The sequence below is a fragment of the Sminthopsis crassicaudata genome, chromosome 2 (genome assembly GCF_048593235.1).
Source record: "Sminthopsis crassicaudata isolate SCR6 chromosome 2, ASM4859323v1, whole genome shotgun sequence".
NCBI classification, from domain to species: domain Eukaryota; kingdom Metazoa; phylum Chordata; class Mammalia; order Dasyuromorphia; family Dasyuridae; genus Sminthopsis; species Sminthopsis crassicaudata.
The window spans coordinates 149,994,391-150,020,512 of record NC_133618.1 but is presented as its reverse complement, the minus strand read 5'-3'; the positions used below and the strand labels follow the sequence as shown (position 1 = coordinate 150,020,512).

Genomic DNA, 26,122 nt, shown 5'->3' with positions numbered 1-26,122 from the left:
ATGATTTATTTTCAAAAATGATCAGGGGAAAAGGAAAATAACATATATTATGAAATATTTATAGCATTTCCTTGTGGCATCAAAGAACTAGAAACTGAGTGGATTCCTATCAATTGGGGATGTATATTTGTATCTAATAGTAGCCATCCCTAAAATGGGGGAGAAGGAAGAAAAAAAGGAAAATAAAAGAGGTTATATAATGAATAATAAGTTGCACATAACAGAAATGCAATTTTTTGGTGCCATCTTTTTTTTTAATTCTTCTGTGTTTTGGAAATGCTTGTTTTATTTCATAAATGAAAAATTAAATAAAATTTAAAAGTGAAAAAAAAAGATTTCAAGGTAATGTTGGTGGGAAGTATTCTAGTAGCTGTGTAAGGGGTGGCAATTTCAAGAAAGGCTCAAAAATTTTAGGAAGCACAGGACAGATCCAGTGTACTTTACTGGAGATTTGCTGCCAAGATGATATTGAATTAATTGTTTTTTAACTCTAGCCATTCTCCCAGAAATATAAGTGTATTACAATGTGCTCTACATCTTTCCATCTTTTCTACATACATTTAGCACACAAGATACAAAATAACTGACACAAAGTAACACAAAATTGCAAGCACAAAGAATGTTTGTGGCAGCCCTCTTGGTAGTGGCCAGAAACTGGAAACTGAGTGGATGACCATCAATTGGAGAATGGCTGAATAAATTGTGATATATAAATGTTATGGAATATTATTGTTCTGTAAGAAATGACCAACAGGATGAATACAGAGAGGCTTAGAGAGACTTACATGAACTGATGCTGAGTGAAATGAGCAGGACCAGAAGTTGTATACTTCAACAACAATACTATACAATGATCAATTCTGATACACGTGGCCCTCTCCAACAATGAGATGAACCAAATCAGTTCCAATAGAGCAGTAATGCACTGAACCAGCTACACCCAGCAAAAGAACTCTGGGAGATGATTGTGAGCCACTACATAAAATTCCCAATCCCTCTATTTTTGTCCGCCTGCATTTTTTATTTCCTTCACAGGCTAATTATACACTATTTCAAAGTCTGATTCTTTTTATACAGCAAAATAACTGTTTGAACATGTATACATATATTGTATTTAACTTATACTTTAACATATGTAACATGTATTGGTCAACCTGCCATCTAGTGAAAGGGGCGGAAGGGGGGAAGGAGGGGGAAAGTTGAAACAAAAGGTTTTGCAATTGTCAATGCTGGAAAATTACCTATGCACAAAATTATTGTAAAAATTAATTTAATTAATTTTTAAAATTGCAAGCACATCCCAGGAGAAGAGGAAAGTGTATTTGTGTGTGTGTGTGTGTGTGTGTGAGAGTGTGTGTGTATGAATTCCTACCTCTGAGGGAAGTTTGCCAGTAAGCCAAAGTAACTGAAGTCTTGCATTAATACTCTGAAATTCAAGAATCTTAGGAACTAAACTTCTTTTTTGAGCTCACATTGGGCAGGCGTACTACCTACACCTCCATAATTATCAGAACTGAGATTTCCATAGTGTTTTATGATTTGTAAAGTATTTTTGCATGTATTATCTCATTTAAACCTCATAACAACCCTATGAGATAGGGGCTATCTCCATTTTTATAGATGAGGAAACTAAGACTAAAAGGCTTAATGGTTCATAGGGTTTAATAACAAAGTAGATGGCAATGCAACTTCTTTAATATCATTTCAAGCCATAAAATATTAATTCCTAGTGTTGAGCTACTTGATAGTATCAAGGATTTTAGTGACAGATCCTTCTTTACTAGTTTCTGTAATAGCTATGTTTGCAGGGCGTGGTGAGATAAGTACCTCATCTCCTGCAAAAGCATTTGTCAGGCTGACTCTCCAAGAGAAACTTCATTGTGAAGGATGGAAGCAGAGCCAGATTGGGGAAAGAATAGGGGGGACTTCCTATTCCTGAGTCTGATGGATTAGTTCAACCACCCTATCAACCTCTACTTTAATTCAGACCTAGCATTCTTTACCAATACACAATGCTGCCTCTTCATGACTTTTTCCCTGAATTGGCTTTTAAAAAAAAAAGAGATTATTACATCTCTTAAAGGAAAAATATGGAAACCGAGCTGTTTTCACTTCTCAAATGTCAGTATTACATTTGTTTCGGATTCTAAAATTCTTGATCAAATGTGTTTGTGCCTTTAATTAAACAATCTGTCTTTTTCTGTCTCTGTATTTTTTTCTAACTGGAGCTTTGGTGGAAAAGGGGGGAAAGAGTAATAAGAATCATATACATTTTAGAACAACCATTAATACTACAATATGCTTGAAATATGAAATTCTTATCCAGTGACCAATGAGTAGGCAGGTTGCTAGAAGAACTGAATTCTTATCAGTTTTGGTTTTGTCAATATAAATAAAGCCAGTAGAAAATAACAGTAAAATAGAAAGACATTTTGCAATTTCTTTATTGAGAAGCCAAAAGGTAGAAGATTTTTTTTTTTATCATTTGAGACTTAGTTCATGTCACTTTTTACATAAACCCTTTCCTGGCTCCCTAGTTTCTGTTCATTCCTTCCCCAAACTATTTTATATTTATTTGTTAGTCCATCAATAAACATTATGCCAAGTACTATATGAAGTCCTGGAATACAAAGCAAAATTAAAAATAATCCCTACTCTCAAAATATAATTGGATTTCAAAAATATTTTATATATTATGCCTATATATATTTATGCAAATGTTGTCTTCTCCATTAAAATATAAAATATTTGAGACCAGAGAGTGTTTCACATTGTCTTCATGTACTTAGAACTTAGCACAGTGCCTAGCACATAGTAGGCACTCAGGATAGGCATGCTGATAAATTGATGACTCCAATGTCAACAAAAATGACATTTCATGGGTCATTTGTTACAAAGCTCATGGAAACCATTTGCAAAAATTCCACCATAAAAATGACTTCATTCATACGTCAATATTGGTTGCAGATGATAAAAAAGTAGACGGATTAGAAGAAATCCAGAGTATAAGCTTCTTGAAGACAGGGAATTATTTTTAATTTGGGGCCTTGTCTCATGTTTAGTACAGTGCCCAGAATATGGTAGAAGTTTAATAAATGCTTGTTAAATTGAATGGAATTTAGGGCATTGATTCTAGTGATATAGAAAGGGAATGTGTCTGAGCCACACTTGATTCTGTCTTTTACTATTTTCAAATGAAAGTCGCCACAGACTCCAGGAGAATAACTTTCTGTTCTGGAGAGCATGATGAAGAAGGCTCCTGACATTTGGGAACTTGGAGAGAGTTCTGTCTCATTAAAACTGAGACTTTGTTTGATGTTTTCTCGGAAAGAAATCATTTCACCTACTTAATAAATACAGTCTTTCAGTCCTTCAAAGGCCTCAGAATCAGACAAACTTGCAAACAATCCAAAAAAAAGTGAACTTTATCTTATTCATGTTGCTGCTATCCTCCCTTAATAACAAGGCATACTTATGAACTCTGACAAGTAAATTCAGGAAAAATGCACTCTTAGGCCAGTTTTGTAACAATGAAAGTATTTTTTTCCTGTCTTGGGGATTATTTTTTTAATCAGTGTGGTATTTTTTTTATAAAACTTGACATATGTGACTCACTGGGCCAGAGTCCCCCTCAAATTTTACATCTGCCTTCTCTGGTGTTTATGCTTTTCAAAGGAGGGATTTCCATGCTGCAAATGTGTCCAGTAATCCAAACAGAGCCCCTCTTCAGCTGTTTCTTGGTTTATGTTTTAAGGACTGGTTTCTATGTGGAGCTTCTGCTTTTTTTTTCCTAGCAGACACAAAACTCAGAGTGCTGAGTCCCAGAAAAAAAAGGGGGGAAAAAAGGCTGTACTACAGGAACCCTCTTTGAATATGGGGCTTGACCTTGTCAGTGGGAATAGAGGCATGACTAATGAAGATCTGGATGATGGCTGGTCAGAGATTTCAGCTCCTTTGATGCAGAGGAAAAGAGAAAAAAAAGAAGAGACTATCTTTACTGTTGGTAATTAGATAAGATAGCATTTCAGGGAAACATATTTTTGATAGGGTATCTGGAAAATGAGTATTTTTAGCCTAATTTCCTATGGAAGAAAGTTTACAATAATCTATCTCCTCTAAAAGGTCTTCATCTCTAGGTTCAACTCTATTCCATTTTATAGGAGCTCCATTTAAAGATCATTTGAAAAAAAAAAACAACATTTTCCATCAAGAAAAAGAAAATAGTGACAGCATAAAGTACAGTAATCCCTTCTACATTATGGGGAGTCAGTGGTGATCTATATGTAAATTTTTTTGGCCCTCTCTTTATACTAAAGAAGTCTGAAATTTTTTTCTTTTTTGTTTATGGGATATTTACATTAACTTATTTAAAATTTGGGTTGATATTAGATAATACTATACATAAAATATACTCATATACATATATATATGTGTGTGTGTGTGTGTGTGTGTATAATATGTTTTTGTTGCAAACTTACTGTTCTTTATGCAGTACCACAATACCTCAGAATTTATGCCTTGTAGCTCTTTCATATCACATGATCAGACTTAATCCTAGTGGGAGTGGACCTGTATCTATGTAGGGTAATATGAAGGGTCATTAAAAAGGTACTTCCCCCATCTCACTCATTCCAGCCTTTTTTTTTTTAAGGCTTTGTTATATAGTAAAATAAAAAAATATAGCTAAGATGGCAAATAGATATTTTTTATCATTTATATGTTGGTATGAATAAGTTAATTGACTTTAAATTAGTTTATGAAATCCTCTTACAATTTGATGGTTGGCTGAGAACATATTTGGATAGAAAGGAGGATGGAGATAGAAACATTTTGAGCAATTGTAGGAAACAGCATAGGATAAGAGAAGAATCTTAAGAGGAGGAGGTGGGGTGGGGGAGGGAGAGGACATTGAATTCCAACTTTGTTAACCTCATAATTTTGCCTTGGCTTGCCCCACCTTATGATTAATGTTTGTGACATGACAAGGGCCTATGTTCCCTATAATTTGTTTAAATTGTGAGCAGAAGATTATGCTATCTTAGCAACAGACTAGAAAGTTGAGCTCTTGTGAACAGGCTGTATTTTATAATTAAATAAAATTAATTAATCTAACACATACTTGGGATTGTCCTATACAATCCTACTATATTACCTAGGCATTAATGGTGAGTAATCTAAAAAAATGACTATAATTCCAACTGTTTTTATAAAAATCAGAATAGAGTTGGGGACATGAGGTATTGAGAGAAGCAGAAAGCTGCTTAGATAGTCTTCTGAAGAAGACTCGGATCTTCTTAACCTTCTCAGAAGGGCCTTCCCTTAGATCACATTACTCAGACTCATAATGCACTCCTAAGGCCTCTTACCCTAAATCCTTCTTACCCATTGCTTAAATTTTCCATCAGATATTGAAAGTCTCTAGCAGATTTTAGGATTAAAGGTGGTGAATAGTTAAGGAGGTAGAGAACTGTATAGTGGGTACCAAAGTTGTGGGAGACATTTTGGACAGCTATCTGGCTGTGATGTTGGCAATGATGACAAAGATGATCATAATTATAGCTATTTTTATACAGCATTTACTTACTGTTTACAAACTATATGCATAAACTCATTTAAATTTTAAGATAACACAATAAGGTTGGTATTATGATCCTCATTTTATAGATTTCAGAACCGATACTCAAGTTAAATGATTTTCTTAGGGTTACACACAAGGTTGTGCTGGAATCAGCTTGGACCCACTGGAGCTGATTGTTAAATTTTTCAGTGAAGATTTACAGCTAGGAAATCAGCAAACACTACAAATCAGGATCTATTATTTTGTCAGTTGTCTAAGTTTATATAGGTTAGCTAAGGTTGAAGATCAAATCAAAAGTCAAATAGATCAATAGGAATAGTGAGAATGGTATCAGAACATCCCATTCATTTTCTATCCAGTGTCCAGAGTTTCCAGTGAAAATATACAAAGAAGAATATAGACCACAATCTAGGGTTCTTCTTCCCATTTGTCTATATTCTCTCTTCTAGGTCTAATCACTTTCTTTCCCACTGATCTACAGGGGGATTCTCCATATTGGGGAGGATCCACACAGCCTCCCCCACCTCTCAGTTCCATAGCCTACCACTTCAACTGAAACCCATTTCTCATCACTATTATTCAGGTCAGCTTGGTTATTCCAATAGGTTCCCCAAGTTATAGATTGGCTGTCCTTGGGAAGTTTAGTGCAACCTATACATTTTAGTGGACAGGGTGAATGTAAAAGATTATCAAGGTCTGACCAGCAGAGATCAAAGCATTAAAGATGGTATCAAATCAGCTCTTTCCACTCTGACTGGTGGGTCATATAGAGTAGATTGTCCACATCTATGCTGGATGTGAATTTGTCAGGAGAAAGGAGGATAAATAGTCATTGGATCATATATCATTAGTCTTAACTTATTGACTTCCTTCTGAGATAATGAAAAATCAAACTAAAGGGAGTTGAAGTTATTTCAAGAGTAGATTTTGCATCAAGAAAGGGATTGCCTATTGTCACTGAAACATAGGACTTGTTTCAATGTCCTCTGCTTGAAAATGGTGAAGAGCACTGAAGGAAATCCCATTCAGTGCCCTCATTTTGGACTCATTGTTGGGTCCAGGCTATAATATCTGGAATGCCATTGTTAGTAGAAACATAATCGGGATGACTAAAATGAAAGCAGATATTCTTTTCCCATCAGAGTAGGTTACTGCTAGGCCCCTGTTCAACTGAAATTGCTCTCCAAGGTTACCGGGGGATGAATCCAGTGGAATTTTTTCAATCCTCATTCTTCTTGACTTCATTGAAGCTTTAGATATTTTTGATCACCTCTTCCTCCCAAATATTCACTGTTTTTTCAGTCCTCATTATTTTTAACAACTCTGAAACTACTTTGATGCTTTTTGTTATTTGCTATAGTCTTCTGCTAAATACACTCTCCTTTCCAGCTTTTCCTGATACCATTCTTTATTAGCAGTCCTTTTCCTGGGCTAGTTTATCATCTATACCAACACCCCCTGAGAGTATACCCCAAGATTCTCTCTGGGCTCACTTTTTTTTCTTTCTTTAGTGATACTATTAGCTCAAGTGGCTTTAATTATCATCTCTATGTTAATGACTCCCAGACACATAAGCAGTCCCAGTCTCTCTCCAGACCTCCAGTCCCACATCACTAACTAGCTAATGGTCATTTTGAACTTAATGAGATGCCTGGACACAGGCATCTCAAATTCAACATGTCCAAAAAAGAGCTCATTAAATCCCACCCCCATGCTCCCCAGACTTCCTCTTCCTCACTTACCTATTTCTCTTGAGAACACTAAAATCCTTCCAGTCATCCAGGTTTCTAACTTCAGTGTCACTCAGCTCTTCATTTTCACTCACTCTCCATATCACCAATTGACAAATCTTATTTTTACCTTCACAATGTCTCTTCCATTCATCCTCTTCCTTCCATCCACACCTAGTTCAGAATCTCATCATCTCTTTAAACAACCTCATTTATCTCCCTGTCTCGAAACTCTCCCTCTTTCTTATCCATTCTTCAAATAGCTGTCAAACTGGTTTTCCTAAAATGTTATATCACCCCCTTACTCTATTCCTATAACGCTATTACCATTATGATCAAATATAAATTTCTCCATTTGGCATTTGAAACAATTTACACTCTGGCCACAATTTCCTTTTCCAATTTTATTATATATTAGTCCTCTTTATACACACTATGATCCAGCCAAATTGGACTTCTTACAGTTCCTCATACACAACCATCTACCTCCAATTCCATCATTTTCACTGGTTGTCTTTGACGCCCAGAAGGTACTCCCTCTTCACTTCTTCCTCTTAGAAATCCCTAGTTTCATCCAAAGCTCAGTTCAAATGCTATTTTCTAAAAGGATGAAAACTTTTCTGATCCTCCCAACAACCAAAGTTTGGTCCCCCAAATTACTACATATTTGTTATATATAATAATATATGTACTTTATGATCATAATTCTTAAATCTACTTCACAGCCCTAACCTTCTTCCTACTGATTCCAGACCCACATCTCCAACAGGAAATTTGATAGACATCTTTAATTCAACAGGTACCAAACTGAATGAATTTCTCTCTGTCCTCTCTCCAGACTTCCCTAATTACTAATTCTCTAATTGCCTAAGGGCACCACTCTTGTCCCAGCCACTCAAGCTCCCAACCTATTGCTGACTACTCACACTCTTTCACCCTGCTATATCCATTTGTATAGATTTTAACTCTGTAGCATCTCTTGCATACTCCCCTCTTCTCTTCAACACAGCTTTTATCACCTGGGCTATTACAATAGCTTGTCAATTTGTCTCCCTGCCTCAAGTCTCTTCCTACCTGAAGCCATCTTCTACCCAGCTGTCAAATTAATCTTCCTAAAGCACAGATGTGTTTATGTCATATCCCCCATCCTCCCCCACTGGTTTTCTGTTACCTCCAGGATCAAATACAAAATCTTGTTTGGCATTCAAAGCCCTTCACATCCTGTGCCCCTTCTGCCTTTCCAGTCTTTTTTCTAACTACTCTGTAAGTCAGTAACATCGACCTCCTTGCTGTTCCCCTCACAAAACACTCCATTTTCAGATGCTAGGCATTTTTGAAAACTCCCTAAGCCTCTCCCTCTTGTCTCCTGGCTTCCTCAAAATGCCAGTTAAAATCCTGCCTTCTATGAGAAGCCTTTTCTGATCTTACATTGTCTCCATGTTGTCAATTATTTACCTGATTTATCCATCATTTAGCCAATTTATCCTGGATATACCTTGTTTGTATATAGTTATTTATTGTTGTTCTCTTCCATTCCATTATGAATTCCTTTAGAATGTTTGTTTTGTTGTTCAGCACTTTCAGTCATGTCTGACTCCTTGTGACCCCCATTTGGTTTTCTTGACAGAAATACTGTACTATAGTTTTCCGTGTTCTTCTCCAGATCATTTTGTAAAGAAACTGAGGCAAACAGAATTAAGTGACTTGCCCAGAGTTACATAGCTAGGAGCGTCTGAGGTTAGATTTGAACTAAGATTCAGGTTCATTGCTCTGTTCACTACACTGCCTAATGTGACTTTTGCCTTTCTTTGTATTCCCAGGATTTAGCACAGTGTCTGGCACATAGTAGGCACTTAATGCATACTGATAGATATGTCTCCTCTGTCCAAAGCTGCTCAAGGGCAGAGTGCTTTTCATTTTTTTCTTTGTATTTCCAATGCCTGGCACAGTGTCTGTCTACTCTCTGATCTGCGACAACAAAAACTTCCTTTTTCTTTATCCTGTGACTTCCTCATGTACCTGTTTGTCTTTCATATATGTTTGCCTTCGTTTCTTAGTATATAGACTAGGTACTTCACAAATTCCTTTTTAAAAAATGAACATTTCTATTGATATCTTCTGATTTTTATATTATGGTTATTATCATTGTTCTTCCCTCTTCCTTTCCCAGAAACGTATCCCATATAACAGTATATTTTAGAGGAAAAAGATGTCAGTGTGACTAACATTGGTATATTGAAATATAGCTGAAAACATGGCATGGAGGTATCTTCTCATTTCTTCATGCTTGAGTTTTATAATTTTGTTACATTGACTTTAGTTTTTTTCTGTGTAGTTCTTTATGAAATGACTCAGTCATTTCATACTTTTTTTTCTTAGCACTTCTTCACATTCTGTAGATCTTTTTTACAATATGGTAGTATTCTATATTATACTGCATGTGCCACAATTTAACTGTTCCCCAATCAATGGGCATCTACTTTGTTTATAATTATTTGTTATCAATAAGAGGTGCTGTTATACATTTTTCCCTTGGTGCATATGGGAACTTTCTTATCAATGGCTTCCTTGGATTATAAACCTAGTAATGGTAAATCTGATTTAAAGGATATGAACATTTTAGTAATTTTATATTCATGACTTCAAATAGCTTTCTAAAATGATTTACAATCTCACAACTCCACCAATAACATATTAGTGTTTTAACCATTCTACAATCTCTCCAACTTTGCATATTTGATAATTTATAGGTCATAAAATAAAGCCTTGGGATTTTTTTGATTTGCATTTCTCTCAGTGATTTGGAACATTCTTTCATGTAATAATGAATACTTAGCAATTCTTCTGAGAACTTTTCCATCCTATCTTTTGATCACTTGTTTATTGGAAAATGCTATTGGTTTCCATATGTGATACATCGTAATCATTAAACCCTTATCAGAAAAATTTGGTACAAAGATTTTTTTTCCCTTCCCCACTTCTCTTACCCTAGATGTGTAAATTTTGTCTGTGCAGAACCTTTTCAGTTTCAAGTAATCAAAATTATTGATTTTATCTTTTATAACTTTTATCTCTTGTTTGGTTAAAAAAACTTCTTACCCATAATTATAAGTATATAATGTTTCTCTTCTAATTTTTAATAGTATAACTTTTAGTATCAAGATCATGTATTCATTTAGAATATATTTAAGAATATGGTGTAAGGTATTGGTTTGAGCCTAATTTCTCCATCAGCTTTCCAGTTTTCCCAATAGATTTTTTTAAAAAATAAAATGTTTTTACCCTCTCAGTAATTTTTGATTTTCCCTGTCTAATCCATCCATTGAGCTATTTTTTAAACAGATGGTTTTGAAGACTATTGCTTTATAATATGGCTTGAGATCTAGAAGTGCTATTCTCCCTTTACCTCTACTTTTCATTTTTCGATATTCTAGATCTTTTGCTTTTCTAAATGAATTCTATTGTTTGATTCAAGTTTTATAAGGCTTCCCTTTGGCAATCTGATTGGCATAGAATTAAAAATATCAATTTTAGATTTTTATATTGACACAGTCTAACCATGAGCATTGAATATTCCTTCAGTTAGTTCTTTATTGCTTTATAGAACACTTTGTAAATTAAATTTATAAAAATCTTTGTGTTTAGATAGATCAATCCCCAGATATTTTATGCATTATTTGCAATGAATTTTTTTTTCTATTTTTGTTTCTTGGATTCTTATTAGATTATTTTATTACATAGAAAAACTATTGATTTTTGAACAGGCTAACTCCTCTGAAATTTTCTCTCTCCTGCTCAGTTTAGCAGCTATCTTATTCCTGCTTTTAACATCTAATCTTTCCTCTCTTCTCTACACTTCTGCACATAGCCTTACATTTACTTTTTATATATTTTAAGTAGATATATATATATAGAAATGTTGTTTCTCCCAGAGAGAATATAAACATGTTTTTCTCTTTTGCATCCCTAATACAAAAAAAAAATTGAACCTGTGATTTCATCTGTGCTCTTTGTGAAGAATACTCTTTACCCATTTAGACACCTTCTGCTTGATTTAATTTCATAGCTGGAGTTAAAGCAAAGACCTCTGGCATCAAGGAAATACTTTCATCATTTTTCCATTGTTTTATCTTTTATTTCAGCCTAACATATTTCATGAATTCTTCCAGGGAATAAATAAATCAATCTTATTTTTAGTCTAACATGTTATCATAGATATGCTTTATAGGAAATAGTCATTGTAAAGAGAGCTGAGATTTTGATACAATTTCCATTCCCAAAGAGAGAGAATTTAGGTGGTGACCTATCGTTTTTCCTTAACAATGTTGTTCAGAGAAATCCCTTTTTCCCTCCCTTCTTGTAGAGGAATACAAGCCCCATATTTTATTATCATAAGATTGTAGAATTAGAACCTGAAGGGAATTAAGAAGCCATTTAGTTCAAATCCATTCTTCTACATATGAGAAAATTTGTGACTGGCTTAAGGTCACACAGTATTGAAGCAAAATATAAATCCAGATTCTCTGACTCTAGAACTAGTCCTTTCTATGATAATAAATTGTATTTTTCTGTGTGCTCATCACTTGGTATATTTTTTTTTTATCTAGGCTTTTTTTTTATTGGTACTCAATACCTATGAATCCTTGAGGAGAAAAACAATTGTCTTTTAAATACTCATTTGTAACAAATAGGGCTAATTTGAGAGTTTTAAGGTTTAAACATCTTAGTGATAGCCACAGAATTACAGATTTTCAAAACTGAAAGGGATTCCTCACCTATCTAGTCCTACCCAATTCTGATAAAAAGAAGCCAGCCTCTTTCTACTTAAGAGGCTACTGGAGCTTCTAGTCTTTCTAGAATACAGCAAGATGCCAATTAGTATGAACAATGAATCCCATGGTCTTATTAAAATTCAGGCAAGCATTATTTTCATTGGACTGAAAACAAATGACTATATTTTACATAATTATAATTTAAGATATTAAAGAGTTGAACTAGATTGTTTGAGGTTCTTTCCAGCTCTAAATCTAATAGATAGATAGATAGATAGATAGATAGATAGATAGATATAGATATATCTATCTATCTATCTATATGTATGTATATATGTATGTATAATTTGAACTCAGGTCTTCCTGACTTCAGGGCCAGTGCTCTAGCCACTGTGCCATCTAGCTGCCTTCTAAATCTAAAATATTAAAATTTAAATACATGAAATCATTTTACAAGATTTATTATTTGTACTAATAAGGACCTTGTTGTATACTAAGTCTGCTCAAAGGCCTGAATTTTGTTTTAATTGAATCCACCTGAAGAAATCAACCCTTAATTACATATGATACTGGACTTTTTTGTTGAATACAACTTGTGGGACAAGGAACACAGGTCTTTTAGTTGCAGTTTATTTTTCTGAAGCTGTGAAAATTGTGACCTAGGATTCTCCTGGACAGGTAAGAATAGAAGTTTCCTTAATTAATGTGGTTTATTGACCGTGTCATATTTAAAATTTAAGTGTGCCAGTGGTTTCCCATAAGCAACGTAGCACTTTGGAAACACTCCAGAAATAAAGAGTTAATTACAAATTCTGTGGTTATTATAGGAAAGGTGAGGCATTAGACTATATGATTTCTATCAGATGAGAATTTTATAAAATTTTTCTTATCTATCACTATCTTAAAATTTTAAAACAGTAATATCAGCTGTTTTCTGACTGTTTAAAAAAACTTTTTACTTATAAATCTTCAGGAATAACTTAAATCATGTTTTAAGCTAAATATATGAAATATTTTAAATGTCAGCAACTTCAAAGAGTCCCCAAACTAAATTTAATTGATGATACAAATGCCTGTGGCAGTATGTAGCAAACTGGAGTCTTGTCTTAAATAGGTGATAAAATAGTGAATTATAATCCTCCTTGTATGACTTAATTGTCAGAGAGAGACATAAAACAGACTAGTCATGTTAATATTAAAACCTCTATACTTGTTTCCCTTTCTTCACCCCTCTCCCAATCCTTTTTGCTCTAATCCGCAGACTAATGTGTTAAAACATAACTGGCCTCAGAATGACAGCTGACTTTATTCCTATTTAGTAATTTATTATTCTATGATAATTGTAAGAGCTGGAAAGAAATCTGGACACCCAATCCAACTTCCTCACTTTAGAGGTTAAGAAACTGAGGTACAGAGAGATGAAGTGACTTGCTTAAAATCAGTTTTTCCATTCTACAATATGGGAACAAAATCTGAAGTTTGTAATAACTACCTAAAAGCATTAGGAGCTTCTTAGAGAAGTAGCAAGTGATATAAACCTTTTATAAAGTTTTTCCTCTAATCAAGTCTATAACTGTCTATACTCTAGTGCTGATGAGAATGCATCTTAAAATCCCTAGCTTCCTTCAAATCATGGCACACATGCTACTAATTACACAAGTCCTTCCTAAGTTCCAATCACTAGCAATTGCTCCTTTTTGAAATAATGTTATTTCTTTGCTTTTATTTCTTCCTTCCTTCAGTAGAAAGCAAGTTCCCTGGACTACAGTATTTTGTTTTTGTGGTTCTAGATGTAAACTACCCTGTACAGAAGTGACTTGCTTCTACCAAATGTGCTTATCACAATACTATCCCTGACCCCTTAGGAGATGATGCACCTCTGCAACAGATCTGAAAAATCTAAAATCATTTGGTCCTCCCCTTCACACCAGGACTTTGAATTTTCCTGGTTTTTTTTTTTGTTGTTGTTTTTTTAATGGGATGTTTACAGGACCTTATTGTAATATTTGAGTTAAGTACTTAGAGGCTATATGAAAGTCAATAGTAGGTAAAATAATGTATGAAAAAGAAAAAACTTTTTCTGTGTTGTCTGCTGGCCTTTGCATGTCATCTACGGTTTCTGAAAAACTTCCCCCAAAATTCCCATTTCTTATACCAACCTGTAACCCCAATTGGGGAAAGTTGTACTGTGGAAAAGATACTGTATTGTAATAGTTAATCTTAAGGTTTGGGGAATACTGTACTACTCTTATACTGTTTACACCTCAATTATTCTTGATGTTTCTTCAATCTGAATATTGCCTCCACCACTGCTGAGATAGAAACCTTTCCATGCCTTAGAAGATGGTCTTCGTGAACAGCTTTGGTGAAAAACACAGCATCTGGTGGTCAAACCAAGGCGATTTGAGTATCAGACCAAAACAAATCCAAAAATTTCTACAAATCCTTATTACAATGTAATTCAGATTTAGTAAAGCAAAAGATTAAAGATAAAAGATCTAAGCACTCCCCCCCCACTCCCAGCAATAACTAGTATTAAAATATATGTGGCAAAAATCCTCAAATTACTCATTTGAGATTTCTACAGCCTTTCCTCCAAGGCCAAACTTCAGTTTCTCCCTAACATCTTGGAGTTAATTCATATCCTGAATGCCAGTTTTTAACAATGAAATAAAAATGGTAGAGTGGCAGTCACAAGACTTAAGAGAGTAGTGATTATACTTATAAAGTCTCATTATGCAGAGCAGAAGGGGAGGGGCCAAGAAAGGAAACTACCTTTTTCCAAAGTTAAGCCACAATATAATTTTGGACTAGAACAAAATAGAAACTCAAGAATTCTTGCAGGACAGGACTTAAACTATAAGGTAAAGATCTAGATTAATAGAACTCTAGGCTAATAAGCCATCTTGGGCTATTTCCTAATAAAGTATTAGCAAAACTGTCATTTTCCCCTAAAAGGATAGTCTGGTACATGTGTGTTGTACATTGTATTACAAAACATTTGGTATACTGATTAGAATGATGATGAAGCAGTTTGCTGGCTCTACCCTTAGAAAGCAATTGTTTCCAAGCACAAAACTGTACAGAATGTAACTACAACCCCAATCAAAGGCAGCATGGTATGGAGGAATGTCAGGACATCTGGGAAATCAATTCTGGTTTTGATTGTTAATCTCTCAGAGGATCTGAAGGTCTCTCAAGAGGATTGGTCCTTCAGTGGTTGAATTTCCTCATCTGCAATATGTGATATGCAAAATCACAAGGTACACGTCTATTGGGCTGGCACTAATAAATCCTTTCAAATGGTAGATTTGAATATATATGACCACATCACAATATTCTTTGTTCTAATTGGGATCCAGCTTTATGTATAACCAAACACAATTGCAATGTAGTTGCTACATACACACTCTTTGATTAAATTAAGCCAGTAAAAGCATACCACACAAGAAAACTAGTTGAAGGTTTTATTTATATAAAATTCATTATTAAAGAACATAAAAGATTGAGTTTTCCTTAAAAAATCTGCAATTATTTACAGCAGTATTGCACAAGTAAAGTGACAATTACCCTGTCAAAAATTCATCAGTGCAAAACACAAGTAAGCCAGGGAAATTGCAATAAAAATGCTACATATGCTGGGTCCTATGAAACAAAGTAAGTGATTAATCAGTCTAAGTTACAGATCAGTGCTATGTACATATTGGTACCTGATGAGTTTGTATACAGTATTAGTGGTCTTAAAACCAGGGTACAAAATATTTATATTTTCTGAAAGCCCCCAAAAAATAAGTAGTCAAGTTATTTACATGAGAACTTGAGGGTGCTTCTTGTTGTATAAGGAAATGTCTGTATGTGTAAATATCAAGTTACACAGTTGATTTACCTGTGTGCATGCACCAAAGCTCCCATACATCCATTGTGTGTATGAGTGCAGAGTAATAGATACACATGTAGGCACCAGACTAAACTGCAATTGCAGGGCTTTTCACTTATATATGGAGCCTATCAGCAAATAAATTTTCTTAAAACATTCACAACTTAGCACATCCTAATAGCCAATTAAATTTTTTTTTCATCTGGACTCAAAATAATCTCAAGTGAAATACAAACTAAACTGAGGCCAAATTAATAGGACTATCAGAATGTTACGGGTTACTATTCCATTGAGGGAAGAAGGATAAGAAGGATAAACCATATTTCAACTACAAAGTAAATAACACACTGATCTTAAAATAAGTAAATTTATCATCAGCTTGCTCCCAAGTAAATGGCTGGAGGGATGAGGAGGGAGGGATAAGGCAAAAACAAAAACATAGGGTTCTAATCTTATTTCCTTTCTAACAAATGAAGGAGAAAAAACAGGGGAACCAAACTAGGTAAGTGATCTCCTGTTCACTTATCCCTTGAATCCCAGATCTTGGCAATCTTTACAATCTGATCACTTTTTGTTTATTTTGATTAGTCAATGGCAGTCAACTTTTCTCAAGCTCAATGTATTTTCTACCTAAAGACGGGGCTTAGGGCAAACATAATCTGCTATAGTTTACAACTGGAACAACTCAACTTGGCTAATGCTTTGAGTCATTTCCAGCAGTTGGCTATTATCAGTTCCCTTCGTATTTAAAAACCACAATGGCAAAGCCTAAAAGTTTAAAAAAAGTAAAATGAATAAGAATGAAATATAAAGGACCACAGTAGAAAAACCATACAGACAGCACTGAAAGAGACAGTGCATTAAACTGATCAATCACTCCTTCTGTGTTAAAGCAGATAATCTGGGGAAGGGAAAAGGGAATGCATAACTTTACAGAACATGAGAAATTAAATAAGCAGAAAATAAATATACAATATTTCTACAAGTTACAGCATTATGAAACAGTAGAACACATTACACAGAAAAGAATCTACATATTTACAAATGTCAAAATCTAAAAAAAGTTTAGAAAACAGTGATTTTTACTTATTTACAAAATCTTACAGAAAAGACAAAAGAACCACACACAATTGCACACAGACATTTGGCTCAGTTGATAAGAGTTAAGTAAAGATGTCCTACTCTAATAAATATTCAAATATTTACAGTAAAATAAAAGAGAGATTTAAGGGAGGGAATGAGGGAAAATTTTTATACAAATTTTTATATCAGAAGAAATTTAAACTGGTTTCTCCACAACCAAAGAAAATTCTTCATAAAGTTTTGGCAGGATAGAAAGGATATGTCATCTGAAGAGTTACTCATGGAATTAACTATTTTATATTTGCTTATTGCATTTCAGTGTTATGCCATGGGAGACTTACTACAAACCCAACGTGGGTAGAGGTTGTCAAGGCACAAAACCCGCATTAAGTTTTCAAAAAGTGGAACTAGCTGTCTTTAAAAAAAAAAAAAAAAAAAAAAAAAAAAAAAAGTATACCCAAGGTATACTCCTGCTGCAGGCATCGTGATCTCTAAGAGATACAGTACAGAGAAATGTATTTCTCTCTCAAACTCATGGTGCCAACATTCTATTCTCTACTGCTTCCATAATTCATAGAATTTCTACTAGGCTTATCTATATCATCAGCCTGAAGCAATGGTGGCAAACCTGTTGCTCTACCATGCTTGAGGTAAATGTACAAAAAAAGACATTAATCCCCACTGTGGCACTGGGCCAGCAGAGCCTTACAAAAATGTCCTTTTTATCAGTTGCATTGCTTCCAGCTCCCAGGGGAGATGGATACTTAAAAGAAACAGAAGTAAAGTGCTCCAGCTGTAGAAATTAGAATATGATCATAGATATCCAAGTGGGGGATTCAGGTGGAACCAAACATCTTTGGTGTGTCCAGCAAGGTACACAAATGTTAATACTTTCTGTTACAGTCTTTGTTCATTCTCACAACCAGTGGACAATGTGACCTTACTATATAAGGTTTCAAGACTAATTCAAGAAACCATAGCTGGGATCCAACATAATTCCTATGAACCTAATTCCAAATCACTAAGAGGGAAAGAAAAGAGTGGTAGCAAAAAAAAAAAAAATTCCTCTGACTATATGGGAAAGATGGACCCCCAAAAAAGTATATGCAATTATGAAACCACATATTCAACATTTTTCTTCAATTGTCAAATTGGCACTGCTGAATCTTATCTGGCAATCCAAAAATTACTATGAAACAAAAAAATTGCTCAGAAGGCTAACTTTTCATCATGAAAAAGTAGCGGGGTTCGTGAAAAAATCCCCCAAACCATATGACCTCCCTCTCCCATTCGTGGATAAAATGCAAACTCCATGGACTGTTTTTCTTTGAAAAAATAAAAATAAAAATAAACAGAAATCTTTTTAGATTCTTAGTCCTGACTTTGTTGGCAACTTCAAGATGTAAAAGTTACAGTAATCAGGAATAAGATCATATCTACGGGAAGAGCTACACCTGCCAGGGATGAGGCACTGATGACCAGTGCACAGAATTCATTTAAAAATTTATCTCTCAAATTAAGAAAATGGCACTCAGAGGCTTAGAGATGGCTTGAAATATTAAATATGTTGGAACATTTCATAATTATGCCCAATTGAATTTTTCTAGGGTACTGGTGAAACCAGAATTAAACCTGTACTTCCGAAGGAATTTGATTTGGGGAAATTTCAGGCATCATAGGTTAGTGGGATTCTAAAGAAAATCTCATTGATGAGTCTTTAAACTGTCAACTGAAGGAGTTTCTCCCAATCCCACCTCATCTGGCAAGGCATTTCCTATTTAGTTAAATCATTGGGCAATCTGGACTCAAGCTTTGGTCATGCAATCAATCAAGTCTCTCTGAGGGGTAACCAAAAACTTTTGGCTCTTTATATTCTACAACTACAGCATTTCATCCCTGCATTAACAATCTATAAACAGTAGCCAGTAGCCAAAAGTCCCAACCAACTCACTATTCTGTTTTTTTTTTTTTATTGCTACAGCCTCCTCAGACTTTCCAAAGAAACATCCATTAAAATAAGTTAAAACAAATACTGTCCAGGCTGGTGATCATTATTTTAAAAAAGGAAAAAAAAAAAGTGATACTCATTACAATTGTGAAGACCAAAATTATTTAAATCTATTTGATTTAATTTTTAAACCATGTTAATTTACTTGGAACCTATTTGTATCTCTTAAGAATCTAAACTGGCTACAAAAACTGGAAGCTCTCCAAAAGAAGATAGGGAGTGCTCAAAGGTAACCTCAAGTCTGGCCCCTTGACAGTCAAGTCTGTCACAGATACAAGTAAATTTTAAGAGGGAGTTAAGTATTTACAAAGGGGAGAAACATGTTGGTGTAGGCTGACAACCTACCCCTTTTTAACCAGCTCCATTTTATTATGCTGATTTTGGTATAAAGATAGTACAGAAAAAAGAGGCTAGAACAATAGGAGACACACACTTCTCCCTGCTTAAAAAGAAAAAAAGAGAAGGAAAAAAACTGTACAATAATCCCCCAAAAATAAACTAAGGCAGCTTACAAATTAGCCGGCTCAGTTTCCACTGCAGGATATATACATCATCCTCTTTTGAGACTTAAGCAATAGGTTCTTAAAATTTAGTACAAAAATCATTCATGAGTTTGTTAAAAAGTTTCCATTTCCTTTTTGAAAACTTGTTCCTTCTTATTAAAGAAGTTGAAAAACATACCAATGTAAACACCACTCTTGCATAAAATGCTGCTTCAAAGAATGGTGATTGATACATTAAAAAAATCCATCATCTACATTCACAATGAACTCCCTTTTACAAAATTTCGTCATGTGATGAAGAAAATCCACTTTCAAGTTCATGTACAGGTGTCTTCAAAAATGTGGAGTCCTATTGCCCTTCTGTCCTTTAGGGAAAGAACCTGTTGATTGCATAGTAATGATATGAAGATGCAAGTGGTACTTTAACTTGGTGACTTGTATGTAACAAGTAAAAATTTCTGTGCACTCTTTCACTTCTTAAAGAATTGTCACTGCATTCTCCAAACAAGGCGGATGATGTAATGTAATAGCCGTAAAATAACCATTTGGTGATGATCATCTGCTGCTTGATAGTTATTATCCAAAAAACCCTGCAACAAAGAGAGACAAACCATTTAGTATTGTTACCTTTTTGAGGCAGAACATACCTTTCCCTCCTCCATTCTAAATAGTTTAAAAGTTATGCTTTGAAGATCTACTATAATATCAAAGTGAAGGCACAAATAACATTTTCTTCCCAGCAGTCATTTCTAATTTTTAGTTAACAAATTTCTTCCTCAATATAATGATGTTATTACAGAATGAGGAGCATATGGTATTTATCTGCAAAACAAATGTAAAAGGAAATACAAATATAGAAAACCTACTAATGCCCATAATTTTTTTAGGAGGCTTGTGTTGCTATCATATTCTGTCTTATATCAGTTAGGATGATGGTCAAGGTTCAGAGAGCTATAATATATAAAAGGGAAAAGTTTAGCTGGTAGAAGACAGAAATTTCTCTCAATTTACTACAAAGGGATTCAATCTTTCCAACTTAACTCTATTGAGTTCTCTAAGGAGTTTCAAGCCTTAATATAAAAAAAAAAAACCTAGTATAATTTAATGGAGTTTATAATAGATTAAAAGAAAAGGGGGTAGAAGACAGTGAGAGAAAAAAAAGAAAAAATAACTTATGGTATGTTTGGGGTATAATTCTATCATTGTCAAAATTGTTGACTCTTAAAAAAAAGTTTCAGATTCCCCCAAGGGTGAATTCTGGTAGCTATAATTTATTTAAGAAACCAGTGATTTGGTGTAATTTGCCCTAAGAAGCTAAATAAAGCTACAGACAATCTGTGCCAGAACTAATGAACTAGTGAACCTCTAATTGCTCTCAAGTGACTCCACCTGTATAAACACTGGTCAAGATTGGTGCACAATATGAACAGAAAAGAAACATAAAGCTACCTTCATTCTTTCCCACCCCAAGGGAAAAACTCTCCAAAAAAAGAGCTCTTTTCATTTTTTTCCAGTGATCATCATTTATTTCAATTTGAGAAACTCAGGAAGCATTCAACAACAACCTATTAGAAATGTTAAGGGATATATAAAACTACTTTAAGGTTTCCAGAGGCAAATCTGGGTTTCTAGGATATCTTCCACTTTGTAAAATAATAATCATAAATGTGTTGGTAAACATGTGTCTTCATATTCACAAATGCAATCTACAGGCATATTGCAAAAGTACGAAATCTGACCTTTTCCTTAATGGGTAAGTCAAAGGATGAAATCTAAAATACTATCTGTAGATATTACTCTCTTCTTTTTTACACCTAAGAACCTTCTCCTTAAAGCTTCTGAGAAAGGGCTTAAATGACTATAATAACACAGTCATAGAACTTACTCTAGTCTTCCACCAGATAAGAGTAACTATTCTTAGGGGGTAGTGACCACCTTTCAGATTTAAAACAATGCAAACCTACACAGGCTACAACTAGATTTTCTTTCTCTAAACTGTTTACATGAGCTCTCAAGCTTTAGTTTGACATAATGGGATTGTGATAAGGCTTGGGCATTTCCCTTTTGCCTCTCCCTAACAAGATGGGAGGAAATCACTTCATGTATGCAATTCCTGTAGAGGCACTCAAGTAACCACAGTCTATGATTTTTATCTTTCTGCACACAAGATTGCTTTGTTTTGATTTAACTTTCAAAATTACATTGCTTTTAGTATGTGAGAGTAATTTGATGGTAGCTTAATTTTAAGTTGAAATGAATATTAATAAGCTAAGAGAGACACTTAGTCAAAGTAAAACTAAGATTTACTATAAACTAAGTTTGAACTCACTGATAATCTTAAAACATTCATTTGAAGATAGGAAATGTCTTGAGTGAGTTATTTTGCCAAAGCTATCCACTGTAGCAGCATTGCTAAAAAATGGTACAATAGCTAAGAATTTAATTCTATCAGGCAGCTGCCAATCAACAAAATATAGGCACCTGTCTCCAAAACAAATGGCTTTTTATTAGAAATTATTTTAATAGTCTCTCATAACCATAGTTTATAGGGTGTTCCAAAGTGCTATCTCATTTGTTATCCCATTGGATTTCCACCACAATGTGATGGAAATGTGGAATATGTGTGTTGATGCAGTAGCTCCCTTTTACCAATGAGTAAAAGGAGAGTCTGGCGAGACTAAGTGACTTGCCTGAGATTATACAGCTGGCAAAAGTAGCAGAGCTGGGGCTCAAAGCTGACTTCCAACTCCAATCCCAAAGCTCTTGAAACCATGCCACACTGCCTAGATTAACAAAAATACTGTTACTCAAAGAAGACTTCACTTCCCAATAATCAGTGTTCAAAAGGAGAAAAGGTTTTGCTTACACTTAAAGAATATCGGGAACAGAATTATAGCAGAGTCCAGAGATAATTAAAGAAATCAATTTTAAGAGAATTTTTTCTAACTCTTAGCAGATCTCCATTTAAAGTATTTCTGGGCAATAAATATGTTCATACAAATAAATACATGTTCTCTTTGTGAACAATCTCAAAATTCGAGGATGACATGTTGAGAATTATAAAAACAAAAGGTAGTAAATTCATATACATGAAGTTGATAAAATGAGTTATAAACAGGATCCCCCAAGACACTTCAAGTAAAAGAACATGATTTAATCAGGAAGAGAATGCCAAAACTTTCAAAAAGAAACACTACCCAGACAATTTAAAACCCTTTAAGCCAGTTTAATATATAATTACATTTGGAAAGGATTCAACTTAGGAAACAACCACTTTCAAATCAAAAACTCTACCAGCTCAGAAAATCCTTGATGGATAGCTAGGCACAATTGATTAAATTGCTAACTGTCTGATGTTTAAGATGCTTAATCAAAACATGACTAGATGGTTATTTTTTTTTGGGGGGGGGGGAGGGAGTAGAGAGAAGAGAACACACTTGTGATATTACTTTTGGAAACTCTTGGTATAGAAATTCCCTCCATCATAGCATATAGGCAGCTTATTTATACTTTGCAATCTTCAAGAGCTGTTTCAAATACTGAGACGTATTTTGTTAATAGACAAAAACAGTTGACTTTAGCCCAAGTTAGCCTGACTCCAAGGCCATGCTTTTATAGTCTATATATCAAGCTGACTTTTACATTTATCATGCTCAGGCCAGTTAGCATAGGTATTATTCTCTAACACTGACAACATGAATATGAATACATACACAGATACATCTAGGTACAGGAAACAAAACTTAATTGGGCTCTAAGAAATGTCATTATCAGGAACTGAAATTTCTGTTCAATCTATGTAACTGGATTATGTAAGTAATGTCTCCTACCTTAATTAAGAATTACTGTCAAAAGAAAAAGAAGATAGCTTAATTTACTTTTGGTTTCCTAAATTCACTTCTTCCTGGAAAAATTTTTCATACACTAATGATGCTACATAAACAAACAAATAAGCAAAGGTGTAATCTTACTATATATACAGAGAAGTGGGCACACAGGAGCCTAAATACATTTTTAGGAAAGAGAAATTAAAAGTTAAATATGTGATTTGATGGGTACAAGAAAGAAATTTGATATCTACATGCAGTTTTAGAACATTTAGTCTATCTGAAAATAAATGAAGTAAAAAGCAAAAAAAAAAAAAAAAAAGGAAATGAGTAAAAATATGTGAATTGTCACTATCATCTGATATATATGACTGAAGTGACACTAAAACATTAGAATTTTACAGGCTGACCAAAGATTGTTTTTACTAACTAGACCAAAAAATGGAAGAGAATCATGTACACTGAGGCTAGAAAGATAGGCTGGAGTCAAGAATGTAAAGGGTTTTAAATGATAAAGTGATTTATATCTAACCCTGGATGTCTCAAGGAACCAGCCACATGGCCAAGTTTATGCTTTCAGAAAATCAGTTTGGCAGATGTGTGAAGGATGATTTGGAGAGGGTAGACTAGAAAGCAGGGAAACTAGTCTCTTCAAAGAGGCTAAAACAATAGTCCAAGTGAGAGATGATGAGGGCCAGAATCACATTGATGGTTCTATGGGTAGATGCTAAGGAATGGATACAACACATATTATGGAGGTATAAAAAGGACAAGATTTGGCACATGAAGATTTCTGGATTATGTAAGTCCCCTACTATTACTTTATAATGTTTCCATGTTAGACTTGTGTGGTTTTACAAATTCATCTATTTCTTCTTTCTGTTCAAGTAGTCTGTAGTATCTTCAGATGATTATTTTGGGTTTTTTCCCCTTCCTGTTAATTGACAGAGCAATAAATATTTGCTATCACTGCTTTCAGTGTACAAAGCTACCACAACAGACTAAGACCCAGTATCTGGGCCTGAACCCAAAAATAACACTCTAAGAAGTTTTTAACAGGAAAGATTTCTAAGTCAATAGAGAGATGTTGGCAGGGAGGGGGATGTGGAAGAGGTATCTGAGAAAAAACAAAGCAGTGACTGCACAGTTTTAATATCTATTCTCATAACTTATGATACTCACAATTTCCTACTATCAATACCCTTTTATACTACATATAGGACTTCTACACTTAATTTATTCTCTGTTCCTCTTCCAATCCCTCTCCCCCCATCCCATGTTCTGGAAAGGTGATAAGTGTATCATAGGCTAAACTACTGTATCTCTAATTGTGTGTAAGTTTTAGGTTTTGAAGCTACATATTTATTGGGTATCTTGCCAGGAATTCAGAATATCTTGCAATTCCCAATGACATTTTGTACCTAGAATCACTAACCCATTCTTAGTTTAAAGATACATGGAGAACATCCAGCTTGCTTATTTCAACATCCCCCTGAATGAAAGCTCAAAAGGATGCCCTAACTTAAAAAAAAAAAAAAAATTCCAAAATTGAGACCAAGCTTGACAGAGATTCAAGAGCAAGAATCAGCTTCAGCATCAAGACTGTTTAGCCAATCATTTCCATAATACCTACTGATCTAAATCACTCACTATTATCAAGCTTATATAATATGCACAACTAATATAATTTCCTGAAATATGGAAGTGCTCAATCACAGAATATAGCATATTGATCTCAAAGATAGACAGACACACGCACTTTTTTTGTGTGTGTGTGTGTGTGTGTCTGTGTGTATCTCTACATACCTCTCTATAATTATGAGCTAAGGATTCAAATTCTTGGGGGCTAATGAAACTATAGATACTTCTAATCTAGAACTGGCATTTAAACAAACCTTTGAGATATTCAATTATAGTTTAAATACTTCTAAAATGGAACTGCAACATCAACCTCAAAAGGATTTCTTCAAGGCCAATTTTCAAGTTATAAAAGACAAATCCCTGCTGCATAATTTTACCTCTGTATCAGCAAGTCTCTTGTAGGCCACGATGGTTCTCTAGAGATTTTCTTTAAATTTAAAAAATTGTTATTGTTCAAAAATGTTTCTCTGTATCCAGTCCAATAGAATGACTATTTCCCCACCTTAGAAAGCAAGTTAACAATAACCTCCCAAAACAACAACAACAACAACAACAACAACAAAGGGACAGGAAATAGCACCACCTGTGCTACTTCTGCAGAAAACAAATACCTAACTTTAATTCAATTATTCAGAAGTTGATTCTCCATGCTGTTTCTGCTCTTTCCCTTTAGGACATGTCTTAGTTCAACTAAACTTCTAGTTTAGAAAGACACACAAAATAAAAATTTAATCAGTTTGGTTACTAAGTAACAAGCTCTGGTTAAAGGTTTGTTAAGAGAGGAGTCCCAAACTGTTGGCCAGTATGAGTTTTGAGGATTACTAATGAGACTGCTACCTCTCTCCCCTAAAAGCTACATCTATTGTTACTTTGGTGGTTTACTTTTTTGTGGTTCAACATGGTGTAAATAATGAAAAAAAATAATGAATTTAAAGACCTGGACTGGACTCATCTTAGTTGTGATACCTTAACAATTAAATCACTGAGCCTGTTTCCTCATCTCTAAACAGGAATATTTGTATAACCTACTTCATAGGAGGTTAATGAGAAGAACAAATGAAATAAAAGAATGCAAAATATTTTGTAACCAGAAAGTACTATAT

General features: G+C 34.3%; 1 protein-coding gene across 17 annotated transcripts in view; it reads right to left on the bottom strand.

The window, feature by feature from the left end:
- Positions 1-19,393: 19,393 nt before the first annotated feature.
- The window catches only part of BCL2L11 (BCL2 like 11), a 39,919-nt gene continuing 33,190 nt past the window's right edge, over positions 19,394-26,122 (bottom strand). For 13 of the 17 annotated variants that reach the window (XR_012486071.1, XR_012486068.1, XR_012486069.1 and 10 more), the window contains one exon: positions 19,394-20,141. Coding sequence is in view for 10 of the 17 variants with exons in the window: in XM_074287676.1 (XP_074143777.1) it covers positions 20,040-20,141 (102 nt within the window). In the remaining 7 variants the exon portion in view is untranslated. Of the gene's footprint in view, positions 20,142-22,241; positions 22,335-26,122 lie in introns of those variants that run through there. The other 4 variants (XR_012486070.1, XM_074287679.1, XM_074287680.1 and 1 more) reach the window with 2 other exon arrangements.